This window comes from Salvelinus fontinalis, chromosome 4, assembly GCF_029448725.1.
Source record: "Salvelinus fontinalis isolate EN_2023a chromosome 4, ASM2944872v1, whole genome shotgun sequence".
NCBI classification, from domain to species: domain Eukaryota; kingdom Metazoa; phylum Chordata; class Actinopteri; order Salmoniformes; family Salmonidae; genus Salvelinus; species Salvelinus fontinalis.
The window spans coordinates 32328229-32344081 of record NC_074668.1 but is presented as its reverse complement, the minus strand read 5'-3'; the positions used below and the strand labels follow the sequence as shown (position 1 = coordinate 32344081).

General features: G+C 44.3%; 1 protein-coding gene across 1 annotated transcript; it reads right to left on the bottom strand.

Moving 5' to 3' along the window:
• Positions 1-669: 669 nt before the first annotated feature.
• On the bottom strand, positions 670-14869 carry LOC129853552 (protein dispatched homolog 3-like). Its single transcript, XM_055919706.1, is given in 22 exon segments — positions 670-3081; positions 3309-3481; positions 3720-3833; positions 3996-4155; positions 4270-4415; positions 4513-4639; positions 4738-4913; positions 5048-5080; positions 5083-5177; positions 5271-5431; positions 5535-5671; positions 5803-5952; positions 7682-7843; positions 8053-8217; positions 8328-8419; positions 8560-8699; positions 8849-9009; positions 9131-9265; positions 9448-9584; positions 9841-10060; positions 10223-11242; positions 14322-14869. Coding segments are annotated over 21 exon segments (4044 nt in total). The 5' UTR covers positions 11232-11242; positions 14322-14869; the 3' UTR covers positions 670-2730.
• Between the last annotated feature and the right edge of the window lie 984 nt (positions 14870-15853).

The following is a 15853-nucleotide window of genomic DNA, read 5'->3' as shown; positions in this document are numbered from 1 at the left end:
TCTGCCCACCATGATTCATTTGCTCCCATTCTAAACGACTGGCTCTGGTCTATATGGGTTAGTTATACAAATCTTTGGTGGATCTGTAAAGTAGTAGCAAAGATGTTTAGGCTCCCGAGTGGCATAGCGGTCTAAGGCACTACATCTCAGCGCAAGAGGCTTCACTGCAGTCATTGGTTCAAATCCAGGCTGCATCACATCTGGCCGTGATTGGGAGTCCCATAGGGCGGAGCACAATTGTCCCAGCGTCATCTGGGGTAGGCAGTCATTGTAAATACGAATGTGTTCTTAACTGTCTTGCCTAGTTAAATAAAAAAAATTGACCACATACTGTCATTTCCAATGGTCACATATTTAGCGGGTGTAGCAAAATTGTGTTCCTAAGTCCAACAGTGCAGTAATATCTAACAAATCTAAAAGTAAAATAATGGAATAAAGAAATATATAAATATTAGGATGAGCAATGTCAGCGTGGCATTGACTGGAATACAGTAGAACAGAATACAGTATATAAGGTCGAAGTCGGTAGTTTACATATACCTTAGCCAAATACATTTAAACTCAGTTATTCACAATTCCTGACATTTAATCCTAGTAAAAAGTCCCTGTCAGTTAGGATCACCACTTTATTTTAAGAATGTGAAATGTCCGAATAATAGTAGAGACAGATTTATTTCAGCTTTTATTTCTTTCATCACATTCCCAGTGGGTCAGAAGTTTACATACACTCCATTGGTATTTGGTAGCATTGCCTTTAAATTGTTTAACTTGGGTCAAACGTCTAAAGTGCATGAAGATACCACAGTATTGCTTCGGGGTCTATTCAATCAGATCTGCTTTTGCAGACTCTGCATAGCTGTTGTCTTGACAGTGCATTATATGTAAAGCAGACATTGTCATTGGCTGCACAGAGGCACATTAACAGAAATCCCATGCAGTCTTGTTTACAAGTTCGAACACTGGAACGTGAGATGTAGGCCTAATCTACACCTCGATTAGGATGATAGAAATTCTCATTATTTAGTTTGATTTGTCAATTTGAGTGTAATTATTTATATATAGCCTACACTTTCTCATTCTGACCTTTTATGCGAATGGGGCAGTGTATGCAGTTCGACCTCACACACCTCCAAAACATCAGGGTGTCCGCTATCGTTGATCTGATTGAATCTAGGCCTTAGAGAGAAATGTACAGTACATTTGAACCATAATGAGAGGTCTAGCATTTTCTTAGCATTTTTGTTCAGGTATGTGTGGTTAGTCCTTCATTTCCTTATCAGATGTTAAAGTTGAGTTACTCCTGTCTGTGGCATTGTTTGTGGAATTGCAATTGTTGTTCATTGAATTGCAATATCCGTTCCTTGAAATGCTCCTCAAATCACTGCTCTATTTCCACCGAATGTTACAGCACTCAAGGAGTGTGTTAGTAGGTAGCCTCAGGAGAAGGAAAACATTTCCCAAGTGTGTGTGTTATTAGCAGCATACAGTACAGTGCATTCGGAAAGTATTCAGACCCCTTGACTTTTTCCACATTCTGTTATGTTACAGCCTTATTCCAAAATTCATTAAATTGTTTACCTCATCTATCTACATACAATACCCACTAAGGACAAAGCAACAACAGGTTATTGAAAGTAAAAAAACAGAAATACCTTATTTACATAAGTATTCAGATCCTTTGCTATGAGACTTAACATTGCGCTCAGGTGCATCTTGTTTCCATTGATCATCCTTGAGATGATCAACTTGATTGGATATTATTTGGAAAGGCACACACCCATCTATATAAAGGTCCCACAGTTGACAGTGCATGTCAGAGCAAAAACCAAGCCATGAGGTTGACAGGATCGTGTCGAGGCACAGATCTTGGGAAGGGTACCAAAAAATGCCTACAGCATTGAAGGTCCCCAAGAAGACAGTGGCCTCCATCATTCTTAAATGGAAGAAGTTTGAAACCACCAAGACTCTTCCTAGAGCTGGCCGCCACCCAAACTGAGCAATCAGGGAGAAGGGCCTTCCTTGGTCAGGGAGGTGACCAAGTACCCGATGGGATATCTCACACTACATCTAAGATCTACACATGTAGACTGGACAAGAGTGAGGCCAGTAAAGTACAGCACCTTTTATCCCAGTTTTTACAATCTTCCCAATTTACACTGGCCTTTTCTTGAATACTCTTTTGACTCGCAATGTTCTCTTCTGAACAATCAGACAAGTGAAGAGGTGTGATGTGAGTGATAGGCTTATCACTGGAATAAGGGAGTGCATGACAATGATTCATATTTTTTTGTTGATTCAACACCTGTCTTCTTGGACCTCAAAGTGTGGTTTCCAACCATCAGAGATGAGGTTAGTGCTAACAGCAGGTCAGAGAAGCCAGTAATTTTCAGAAAAAATAAATATTCTCAGGAACAAAGTAATGTGGACAATAGAACATTGTGGACCCAACCAGTATTTAAATCAACACTGTAATCTCCTGTGAGCAGTAGGCTGCATCCACAGAAACCAAAGCCTATTCTGCAGACTATTTATTCTCAAGAGACCACATTCTGTTCTTTTGGTAAAAAAATTATTCAACTTTATCCACATCAAGAATGGTCTACTCAAACAAGATGTTTTTACTTATCTGAATCCTTCCAGCTGCATGTATAGAACAATACTAAACTGAGGTTTAGACCAAGCCTCTTAGTTCTGCTTACAGAGGTAACAATAGTGGTTGAGTTTTTGTGGTCACATGGTGACTACTGTGTGCCAGGGACTGGTCCTAGTTGCCCAGCACAGCGCAACGCCAAAGGCTGTGGTGCCCAGTACTGCCAGGCTGGCCTTCAGCACGGCACCGGGAGGCCTGTGGAAGTTGGCAGGGCCCATGGTGGCTAACATGGCTGCTGTCACAGTCAGGGTGAACAAGATGGACACTACTGTGTTTATGGCCACGATCTGACCAAATTTAGCAAAAGGCACGATGACACAGAAGAAGAGAGGGATGGTTGAAATGACTGTGGTGACAGCACTGGACACTATGGCAACTCCTACGTGGTTCACTGCGTCTAGGGTCCGTCTCTGCCTTTTAGCTGATAGATCCTGAGAATACAAACAGATTTATATAATGCATTATGCATTATAACCCTCAGGCTTATTCCATTAAACCCGGTGGCATTCGTCACAGAGTCACTTTTAAGTAAACAGTATATACTCAAGGCAAATCCTTCATTTACCAAGTTTGGCTATCTAACAGTAGAATATAAAATATGTAAATTCAATTCCTCATGTGCCAATAATAGATGCATATCAGATTGTGTTGAACGTACCATAGTGTGTTCTGGTGTGGCTGGTAAGGTCTCCCCAGCCAGCAGGTAGCCCTCCACCAGGTGCAGGCAGTAGTCCACTGAGGAGCCCACTAGGATGGACAGAGAGATGGCCTCCACGGCACCCAACTCCCAGCCCAGCCAGTACATGATGGCCACCACCAGACAGATGACCCCTGCATATGGTCAAGAGATCACAGTCACATACTGACAGACAGATGGCCCCTTAATCCTCCCACGGCTAAAACCACAGAACATACAGCATGTACATTACAACAGTTAATGACTGCCTCTTACATTATACCCAATGACACATCAATATTTCATTGTATCTAATTATTGGAGACCTTTCTATGCAGTCTATTCACATTGGGCCATCCTGATAAAAATAAAGGCTTGACAGCAGTGTCTTACCCATAATGGTGAGCAGTATTGGCAGCAGCAGAAGCATATGGGCAGTGAAAACAGACACAGCTGCCACACAGATGGCCAGGGACAGGAGCAGACTGCAGAGGGCGCTCTCCACACCTACATATAACCCAGGATGGAGTCAGTCAGCACAGGAAAGTTACATTCCCAGAAGGGCTGAAATAATAATCATTTACATATATTTATTAGCTGCCCGACAGGCAGTCAAAAGATTTGATTGTGCCCTGGGTATTGAACATGTCCTCCGGCTTCTCCACTTGCCTATGATTTCCATAAAAATCTGCTTCCAGTGCTCACAGGTCTGGAAACCTCTCCGTAGAGCAGAGGACTCTGGGAGAGCTGAGAGCTGCTCTAGTAGGAAAGTCTCCCATTGGAGGAAGTCTGAGCGAGTCTGGAAAGAGGATTTCCCCTTGTAGGTGGTCTTAGGAACAGACAGATGAAAAATACATGTGCTCAGTTACAGGCACAGATCAGGGCTATATCGCTACATTATAGGTGGTAGTATACACCAAGTACAACAGTGGCTAGCACTCACAGACTCAAAGGCCATGGAGAGCCAGCGCACTCTGCCACCGTGTGTCCCTACGGCCCCATGGGACAGCTGGCCTGGCAACAGGTTGGGCTCAGGGAGTGAGTGGCAGTCTGGGTGGAGTAAGGGCAGGATAAAAGAAAGTTTGTTGCCTGAAGAGAGGGAGAGAGAGAATACATAACTCCTATCAAACGTGGTTTGTGTATGTGTGCTGTTATATGTGTTAAACTGTGCCTGTGCAGTTTGTACCGGAGGGTAGACATTGGGCTCCTCCCGGCTTCACAAGCTGTTTATTAGCACTGATGACTTTACAGATTTGGCAGAGATGACCAATCTCTTGGAAGATATCAAAGTTTGGATCCAATATCACACTGCCCTTTGGAGAGAATTTTAAAGCAAATGAATACCACTAAAACAGTATTGATTATTAAATTACACCTTCATATCTTTATTGTCTCGCAGTTGGCCCCTCACCATGTCCCCAATGACGTGGTTGTCTGTGCGTTGGGTGCGGTTGACTCCCAGTATTCCAAACACCACAAACACCATGGCACCAGTGTCAACCAGAGGACGGACTGCTGGCTGGCCACAGCCACCTCCACTACAGGGGTTAAAACCGGAGGTCCTGGACCTTTTCGTTGAGGTGGAATCTTTGAAACAAGGTACAAATTAGGAAAAAGGTGACTCCATCACATTCATAAGGAACAATTCATAGTACACTCTTATTTCAGTATTCATGCAGTTCCCTGATGTCTTCTGGCTCCAGATGTTCTCCCGCTCTTACCTGTGGGGAGCGGTGTGTAGAAGTAGCCCGTGTGGGTCCGTCAGGCCCGGAGCTGATCACACAACCAGGTGGTTCTGCACACACTCGGCTTGGATGAGGACTAAGCTTGTGCTGGGCAAAATACAGCCTCCTAGGAGGCACAAGGACATCTGTGTTAACAGTTTGACCACAAACAGCTTGACTATTCTCTATTCCTCCATCTGTCCCTCGTCATTCCTTTTACCTGCTGTGCTGCTGCTCAGCCGATGCTACATAGAAGCTGAACTCTGACTTCCAGCCGTGGCGCGGGTCACATGACTGGGAAGTGATCATCCAGCGAGGGCTGGGGTGGGACACACACACAGTCATGTGGGTGCTGAAGTTGCTGTGAGGTTCAACGTAAGCCTGTTTAGAGACACCAGAAGTTATATGATGAAGCTGATTATCAGAAGTTAGATATTTGATCATAACCCAGTAATACCGCATTTTCATTTTGGGGTCATCTAACCTGAAAAGATGGAACTTCTCCATTCCTAGGACTGAGGCTTTTCCAAGGCGAGGGCATGCTAGTATTCAGAGAGAAGCGGTACAGAGTGATAGAAGCGCCTAAATCCATCTTAGAGACATACACAGTCAGCAGAGGCCCTGTCATGAAAAGATACATTAGTAGTATACGCAGTAGATTAATAGAGGCACACATTCAAACATTGACAGAACATTGCCAGGGATATATTCATGTGGATCCTATTTTGATATGTTAACATACTATCCAGTACCTGTTGTGTAGGAGGAAGTGCTTGGTGTGATTGGGCTCCGTAGAGTTGAGTTTGAAGTGCTTTTGGTATGTTCATGGGGGTGAAACCAAGCCACGGAGGGGGTAGTATGGGTAGGGCTGTGCAGAAGATGAGGTTTCTCCATGAACAGACCTGCAGGGGACATTTCGATTCAATGCTAAATGATTGGCAGAGCTTATTATCCTTGTATATGCAATGTCCTGGGAGTGTTGTAAATGTGAGCACTGAACTGGAATATGCAAATACCCATAGCAAGAATAATAATGCAATGGAGTCAGCTCTTACCAAGAGTCGACTGTAAATTAATATCCCAGTCTAAAATGAATTGAAATGTTGCTTAAAGACATTTACAGCCAGACAGTTGCAGGACTGGGGAGTTTCATTTGGCTTTAACTTTTTAGTGATAGGGGGCAGCATTTTCACTTTGATGAATAGCGTGCCCAAATTGAACTGCCTCCTACTCTGTCCGAGATGCTAATATATGCATTGTATTATTACTATTGGATAGAAAACACTCTGAAGTTTGAACTGTTTGAATTATGTCTGTGAGTATAACAGAACTCATATGGCAGGCAAACTTCCAAACAGGAAGTGGAAATTCTGAGGCTGGTTAATGTTCAACTCATCGCCTATTCAAATCCCACGAAGATATGGATTTGTTTGCACTTCCTACGCCTTCCACTAGATGTCAACAGTCTGTAGAACGTTTAATTAAGTTTATGCTGTGTTGTGGGGCCGGATGAGAGGGGAATGAGTCAGTGGTCTGGCAGATTTCCAGATCCTGGTCATGCGCGTTCCACATGATATCGCCTTGCGTTCCATAACTTCTACAGACACAAAGGAATGCTCCGGTTGGAACGTTATTGGATATATATGATAACAACATCCTGAAGATTGATTCTCTACTTAGTTTGACAAGTTTATTCGACCTGTGATATAACCTTTTGAAGTTTTCGTCCGACGTTATGCGGGACTTGTACGAGCGTTTGGAAATGTGTAAAAAGTAGCTACTTGGACATAAATAATTGACATTATCAAACAAAACAACAATTTATTGTGGAACTAGGATTCCTGGGAGTGCATTCTGATGAAGATCATCAAAGGTAAGGGAATATTTATGATGTAATTTCTGTTGACTCCAACATGGCAGAGAAATGTTATTTATATCTGAGCGCCGTCTCAGATAATTTCATGCTATGCTTTTTCCATAAAGTTTTTTGAAATCTGAAACAACGGTTAAAATTAAGAACAAGTGTATCTTTAATTCTATGTGAAAAATGTACATTTCATCAAAGTTTATGATGAGTATTTCTGTTATTTGAATGTGGCTCTGCAATTGCTCCAGGTATTTTGAAGGCATTTCTGAACATGGCGCCAATGTAAACTAAGATTTTTGGATATAAATATGCACATTATCGAACAAAAAATGCATGTATTGTGTAACATGATGTCCTATGAGTGTCATCTGATGAAGATCATCAAAGGTTAGTGATTCATTTTATCTCTATTTCTATTTCTATTTCTACTCTTTGGCTGGGAAAATGGCTGTGTGTTTTTTGGATTTGGCGGTGATCTAACGTAATCATATGTTGTGTTTTCACTGTAAAGCATTTTTTTAAATCTGACACGATGGGTAGATTAACAAGATGTTTATCTTTCCTTTGCTGTATTGGACTTGTTAATGTGTGAAAGTTACATATTTCGGAAAAATATTTTTTAATTTCCCGCGCTGCCTTTTCAGCGGAATGTTGTGGGGGGGTTCCGTTAGCGGAACGTGTGTCCTAGAAAGGTTAAAGTAGTGGAGTCAGTTTACTTTACACCCATCTGGGTTCCATCACACAGATTGATGGCGACATCTCACCAGAGCACATGTGGCAGGATATGCCCTGGGCACTGAGGTTGTTCCTCAGTCCCAGTAGAGTCTGGAGGTTGGTGTCTGGACGAAACAGTAACGGGGCATGAGTGGCCGGCCGCAGGAGGCAGCAGCACCCAGCAGACAGCAGCAGGACCAGGATGTAGATTCCTATTTGCAGCAAGACACAGACTGGTCAGTAAGAGATGGGGGAGATCACTGAGGGGAGAGGAATATGATTAAATAGCGTTTCTGTGAGGAGGATTCAGGGATAGACAATACAAAACTCATGGATATTGCTGATAAAAGTTGAAAAAGGAATATGGGCATCATGAGATATGGTGGTCCTCCCAAACGCTGCAGACAGACAGAGCCCTTACCTAGAATGACTTTACGGTTCTCCACGGCTAGCTCTGCCACCCAGTGCCTCAGAGCCCACTGAAGGTAAGTGCTGACCATGCCTGAAGTTCCCTGCTCTGGTGGTGAGAGAGAAGTCTCCACTGACAGGGACAGAATGGCTGCATCTACATCTGTGTCACAGGAGCCTGGGTGAGACAGGAAGAGACCGAGAGAGGGGCTGAATGGTGTCGCGACTCTATTACCTTTCATTATTTTGCCCTTCATTCATTTATCTCTGTTCAGATATGGATCTCACCTGGCTCCATCTCCACTGACAGTAGGGTCACATCTTCATCCTCATCTGACAAAGGACTGTGGCTCACTGGCAGTCCTGCAAGTGCCTTCCACCTTTAAGAGGAAGCGTATCAGAGAGATACAGCTTTAGAACCACACTTTGTTCATAATTGGAAAACAGAATGAAAAGGCAAGCAGCACAACAATAGGAACACTGTTCTCTAGCACAAAATTTAGGAAAGATGGGATCACACCATTTGAGACAGGAATTCTCCTGGGGGTCAATACACTGGGTCCAGATACACAGGGCAGCGGGCATGAGGATTGACACCCAAAGCCAGCAGCAGCTGACGATGAGGGCCATGAACAGGCCAAAGTCATGCACGGCTGGAATCTGATTGGAAGGGTAAAAGACCTCAACACATTTACATAATGCTTTTCATATTGATACATATACAGACAGTTCCACCTCACAGCCATTCATTTATTTTGCATTCCCTTTGGAAGGATAATACAATATGGACTGACAATAATTCTGAGTACCTGTGAGAAGGTGTTGGCAGCATATGCGGCTGCGGTGGTGAAGGAGGTGAGGAAGGTTGCCCGGCCAGCTGTTTTCACCGTGTACACCATCCTCTGGACTGGATGGACTAGGTGGGAAGCCTGTCTGAAGGTACTCATGAACACAAACACATCATCCACACCTGGAGACCACGGAGAGGGGAAACAGAAGAAAGAGTTGGATGTTATCTGTAACAAAGATGTTGTTTCTCAACTAGTTTGGTCATGAGAGAAATTCTAGTATTTTTTCCTATTGTCACTCACCAATGCCAATGATCACAAAGGCTGCAACCCCATTGAGGATGCCCAGGTATCTCACCCCAAAGACCACATGGTAGAGAAAAAGAGCCACCAGGCAGCTCAGACCAATGCTAGTGAGCCCAAAGAATGTCAGGAACACTGTAGAGACACACCAAAGTGACTGACTGGGAGACCTCATGCATGTGGTATCAAAATAATAAGAATACTATACTGATGCTAGCTTATCAGATACCATGTATAACAGCATATGACCTATAGGAAATGTTGCAATAACATGCATGTTGTATCTAATGCAGGTGGGAGAGTGCATGGGACCTTACTTGAGAAGGAGGTGAGGAAATAGACCAGCAGAGTGATACAGCCTCCACTGATCAGCGCCAGCAACATGTCTCTGTGGAAGGTCTGTCTCACCTCGTTATCAAACAGCTCTGTGCCCCCATACAACACCTTCACCTGGCTAGCATCCCACAAATCCAGAGATAAGGAGACAGCGACAAGAGAATGAAAGAATAGTATGTGGGTGTCATGAAAGGAGGGACTCTTTGATTGTGCTTAATTACAATTGGTCAAAGTCAAAGTCTTGTGAGAAATTAAAAACAGCATCAGTTCATCGTATGGCTCTTTTATGTCTTTTAGAATGTGGTTATTTTAAAGATTACACAGCACACAGTGTATCATCAGCATTGGCAGAGGGCCCATAAGCCATAACCCACCTGGTGGACTGCTGAGCCAGGATGTCAGCGTACTGAACCACAAAGTTCCTGAAGCGGCTTCTCTGCTCCTCAGGCCGGTCCTGGAGGGAGCAGTAAGAGGGCAGCGGAGCTCCAAATTGGATCTCACTGCGCAGGAGAGAGGAGGAGAGCCGGTCAGGGGCCAGACTCTCATCCACATACCAGTAGAACTGTGGGTGGGTGATCGCTAGACTCAGAGCACCTGGGAGTAAAAACACAAGTGAAGATCAAAGTGGTAACGTCGCTGCCTGCCCCCTTTAATATTCTGCTTGATCTCTTTCAAGCAGAAGAGCTCACTACTAAATCATGCAGAGCAGCAACTGTACCTACAGAAGTTGCCCAGTTTTATAAACATCAGACTCACCATGGATGTCAGCCAGGTTGGGTCCCATGCCGTCGTAGTAGATCCTGCCTCCCCGTTCACTGGGGAAGAGGTAGGAGAGGAGGGAGCTTGGAGGGGAGCAGTAGGAGGGGCCCAGGGGCAGGTCTCTCAGGACTTCCAGAGGCTTCCAACAGAACTGTTGGTACTGGGGGTGCTGCATGAGCAGGCGCTCTATGTGGTGGATGGTGTGGAGACGCTCTGGGGTGAAGATGTTGTTGTTCCCCCCACCCTGAGCTACAAACACCAGCTCCATCCTCCACAGGGCCTGGCTCTGCAGGTATGAGTAGTTGGGGACAAACCTGCGCATCCTAGTCTGAGATCTATCACTGTCCCCGTCGCCCTCTCCTGCTATGGACTCACGACTCTCAGAATTTCCTAAATTAGTTGTATTTTTATCCTCCTCTCCTACCTCTACTTTACCACCCCTAGCCTCTCCATGCCTCTCAGTCTCTTGCTGACTCAGGGCATCTCCTCTCTGTTCCATAACTACTCTTTTGAACAAGTTTTTTTTCAGAGATTTCGAGTTCAGCCCTCCATGTGATGTCCTGTTGGATGTTCCATCTCCCTGCCTAGCCAGCATGTCCAACAGCAGCTCCTGTAGAGCGGTGGAGTCATAGGGGTCCACGTCACGCCTGCGTCTGTCCCAGGACCCCAACTGAGTCTTTATGGCAATGGTGAGTGCATCAAACCGCTCAGCGGAGAAGTGGCTGTGAACCTCAAAGGCACTGTAGGAAAGGTCTATGTCCAATGGGGGGCAGTATAGGAACATGTAGGCAGAGAGGGCACAGGGGAGAAAAACTCCAACTCCCAGGACAACACCACTCACCCAGGGCTGTGTGTAGACCCAGCCCACCGCTCCCCACACCCCATTGCCTCCAGTGGTGCTGGTCCTCCCATTAATCTGTGTATCTGACTCCCCACCTTCCTCCTCCTCTTCCTCCTCAGCATCCCAGCTGCTCTGGAATAACAACGTCTCGTCTTCTAAGTCCATGGCTGGAGCACCTGTCACAAACACACACAGTACTTCATCATCACTCACTCTCCGAATGTAAATTCTCTCCTGTCCTTGGGCAGAAAAACAGACATAAACTATAGGTGATTTACAGAGCAGTCATAATAGTGGTGCAGGGTATTCTGCAGTACACAGCCAGAAAGTGCACAGCCATTGAATCTGTCCCTCAATAGCCAAGACACACAGGGCTCTTATTCAGCTGACAGAAACATCAAGGGGAGAATTTAGGAAGAAGATGGACCTTGTCTCAAGGGCCCAAAGCAGTGTACCGGTCTGCCAGTTTAATATGCTGAACACTAAGGCTGGGGGCTTAGAGAGTATTGGCTGTAATTTCATGCCTCTCACTCATTCCTTCAGTGTGTGTGCAAAAAACAATATTTCCCCTAGAGTGCTCAGTGGCGTCTTTGTCCACACCAGCAGTCGACTTGGGTTTGGCTGATCTTCAGCAAATTAAATAATCTCACTTGTCTAATTACGGAGAGTGGAGAGACGTGTGGAATGTTAGCGAGAGGTGGAATATGAGGGGTTTTATCCCTGGTGATAGACAGCTTCTGATAGTGTTAAGCTATTGTTCCTTCCTCTTTTCACTCCACTGCAAACACAGGATACTGCAGTAACTTGGTATTCTGCAGACACAGGATACTGCAGTAACTTGGTATTCTGCAAACACAGGATACTGCAGTAACTTGGTATTCAAGTGGCAATAATAATGCTAATGACAAATTGGCAAGTCATCTACCATCTTTAGAATTTAGCTCCAGGGTCATCTAGGTGGGGCGGGGGGGCCAAAAGAGTGGGTGCATAATTTCCATATCGCTCTTCAGCCTGGGTCTTGAATATTTACATTTCCGATAAGAAGTGTATTTGAATCGATTGTTAATTTGTTTGGTAAACATATGGCCGTTGATCAAGAACGGAAATAGGCATTATGATTTGTTATCAGCCATAGTAGCTAGCCATCTGTACACATTTGCAGCTGCACCTGCACATAGTCACGAATACAGTCTATTCAAGGAGATCACCATGACAATGAGTCCACCCTGTGCCATGCCATTGTTCAGAGCAGAGATGGACACCCTCACTGAGAGAACAGAGCAGTTCAACATCTGTCTGCACTGGGAGAACATCTGTGTCTGCAGAGGACAAATTCATTAGACACAGGATCAGTCTGTTGAGGGGAGAGGGAGAAAAAAAGGGGAAAGGAGAGGGAGAAAAAGAGGGGAAATGGAACTCCTTACAACACCAACAAATGATGGATGATGTCCTGTGTGAAAGTGTAATATTCAAGGCAGTTTAAAATCAGCTAGCTCTGTACATTTCCGTATCTGCCATGTTTGTTTCCACATCCCTGGAATTGCTGATCAGTTCTGGTGAAACACCATGCTGGCCCCTCACACTTACACCACTCTTCAGTTATGCAGACTGTACTATTAAAGCAGAGCTGTGTATTTCATGTTAATGGTCGTTTGCTGAGAACACCGTTACACAGACATAACATAGATGTACAGTAGAGCATCCCTGGCTCCCTCCACCACCCGGCAGATTACTGCAATGCCTCCTGGAATAATCGGTGTCTGACACATTCTTTTCCCTTCTTGACGAATTCAGCCGCGCCGCTTTTCCAGCCATACAATATCTTTATTAGAGAAGCCTCAACTGCAGGGTAACACTCCAAAGGCTGAAGCGAGAATTAGGAATGTGTTAACAAGCTTCCAGAATCATTCAACTTTTTAACCTTTCCTTCATTCTTGAGAGCAGAGAAAGTCAATTTATGCTGTGCAGGTGGGGGAAAAAAATAGATTTATGGACAACAAAAGCATCCTCAAAATGTTCAGTCAGCATGATTCTGGAACTTTGTCATTCTAGTCTGTCATTTATTTTTAGACTCATATTGTAGACACTGCCCAGCTGAATTTATAGGTTATTTTCAACTACAGATTTTCCTCAGCAAAGACAAATTCAATGGATGAGGTTGAACATTTTGTACATTATTTACAATGCTGTGACATACCAATTACCCTGATACAACTATTTTAAAAAAGAATGCAGTGAAAGATGAATTAATATCCTTATGTAAATAACTTTCTAGAGAACTAAAGATAGAACTGTCCTCCCAGACCAAATGCTAGCTTTTTTGGCTTGACTTTGGAATGTGAAGCACCAAAGCCCAGGGTTGAATGCCAGGTGGTGACTATTGCTGTTGTGTGGCAGTGTGTGGTTTTCTTGGTACTGTACTGTCTATGCTGAGTGTTAGTCTCCTGTGGATCTGATGTGGCACTCTAAACACTCCTAGCATGCCATCCAACGCACCCTCACTAAGAGGCACATAAGGCTTTTATTTCTTGCTTTCTGGGGATGTGACGATGCGTATGTATGCCTGTGTGTGTGCACAAGTGTCTAGAAAGGTGGGGGTAAGGAGGATACATACATACTATTTTTAGCTGTTGTCAGTAAGAAAGGTTATGCTCCAGTCTGCTCTCCCTCCTCCCCTCCCCCATTTGGGAAAGGATCAATCTCATCCAATATGGATTTCACAGCTTCTCCTGCCCCACAGATTCAGCATGGTTTAAATTCACAGACCATGCAACATCATTTAAAAGGGACATTAATCTCAGCCCAGCGTGCCAGACGACAGACCTTGCTTATGTATGAGCACTGAGTATATCACTAAAGGGGAATCACTGAGGGTGATGCCTCTATTCTTCACAGATCCCTAGGATATAAAGGTTCAGCATAGTTCAAGTATAAAGACCTTACACTCATGCTCCATTTGTACCTACTGTAATGATAGTAATTTGTTTGATATTTGCAAACACGAATGACCCCCTCAACACATGCAAGTACCATAAACCCAAATCTGAAATCTCACTACTGCTGCTACACCTGGGGGAGATGGTGGGGGATTGCAGAAGAAGAGTGATTGCCTGGAGATTTACAGAGCCATTTGAAGTTTGACGACAGATAAAAAAATAAAACCATCCCATTACAGCAAGCGAAGGTCTCTGAAACTTCTCAATCCACCTGAGAGCTCCATTTACTGCAGAGTACGGCAAAGCCGGAGAATCTTACCTGAGCTTGAGGAGTAGAGGTATGAACTGACGGGATGTGCAGCCCTATGGAGTCCTTTGAGGATGCAAACCTGTGCTGAACAATTTCATTTCAAACTTGTTCTCCAGATGTTCACTTGATTCGCTCTGTTGATCTCTGTTTAATGTTCAGTGTTCTAGTTCCACTAGGGAGAGCGTCTGCACCTTTGTGCAGCCTCTCTGATACAAGACTTATGAGATCTTTATGTTCCTCAATGAGTCTTGGCCACCATGACAATTATGTTTTGTTGTTTTCTCCCTTTCTCTCACTCTTCCCTCCCTCCTGTGCCCGGTTGTCCAGGCGACAGTCAGTGAGAGTATCAGTTCTTTCACTCTCCCAGCAGCTCTTCTATCATGGCTTTGTTCAGCCTTCTCTCCTGACTGGCACACCGAGGGGAGGGGAGCACAGCCTGGGCATCAAGGACACTACATGTGACGGGATACATCTCATCACAGCCTAACAGGTAATACAAAAAGAGGGCTGACTAAAATTCAAGCTCTATTTGGCAGGACACACGTGTCTAACGTGAAGGTTTTGCCAACAGACTGCAGCAGAGTCCCCCTTGGCTTCGAGAGGAATTGGTTGGTATAGTCTAGCCGGGGCTCTGCGAGGAGGAAAGTGGGAGGGGGGTAGTTCAGGAGGTTGATCAGAGTAACTGAATACAGTTGAAGACAAGGTGTAGGCCATATCATTTCAACCCCAGGAGTCTGAGCCCATCAAGCATGTGTTCTTTTTTGTTCCCCCAATTCCCTTCTGCATTCACATCTAATACATTTTGTTAAAGGGAACACTCTCAGAGCTATCATTATTCAACATGAAATGTATAGTTATTTTAGTAGACTGCTATGATTGGATAATATGGTTAGATAGGGCTGCTTGTGGTCACATCACTTTGGTTCATTACGATACAGTGATGATTTTACATATCCTTCACTGTTTACACCCATTGTTCCATGTACCGATGTACTACACTGGGTATAGACCTACAGTACTGCAATCTCCTTAATCATATTTCTGTCATGAATGAGTGGTTTGATAATGTTATAGTCTTATTACATACACTCCTGTATTCTTTTTAATCAATCACTTCATCATCCATCTCAAACTTTCAAAACTAATATACAGTAAGTCTTTGCTCAGCGTGTGCGTACGCACATACACACAAACATTCACACAAGAGACGACAGCGAATCCATCATTGCTAAATGGAAATGTTTTAGATAAGGCTGAAATGTAAATTCCTGCTGGTTTTCTCAATTACAACGGGTGTTGTTGCACTTACTAGGCAGGGAGAATGGGGTTGCAGACAGGGCCAGGAGTGTGAGTGCAAGTCAATCTGTCTCTGCAACATGCAGGCCACTTTGTCATTGTCCTTTTCAAGATGCTGAATAGGATACCATCTTACCTCATAATAATCCACAAATATCTACGGTGATTTCAGCTCACCTGCTTAGTAGGAACAGAGGGAAATGACGACAGATACCAGACTGCTGTGAGTCATAGCAGCCATCTGG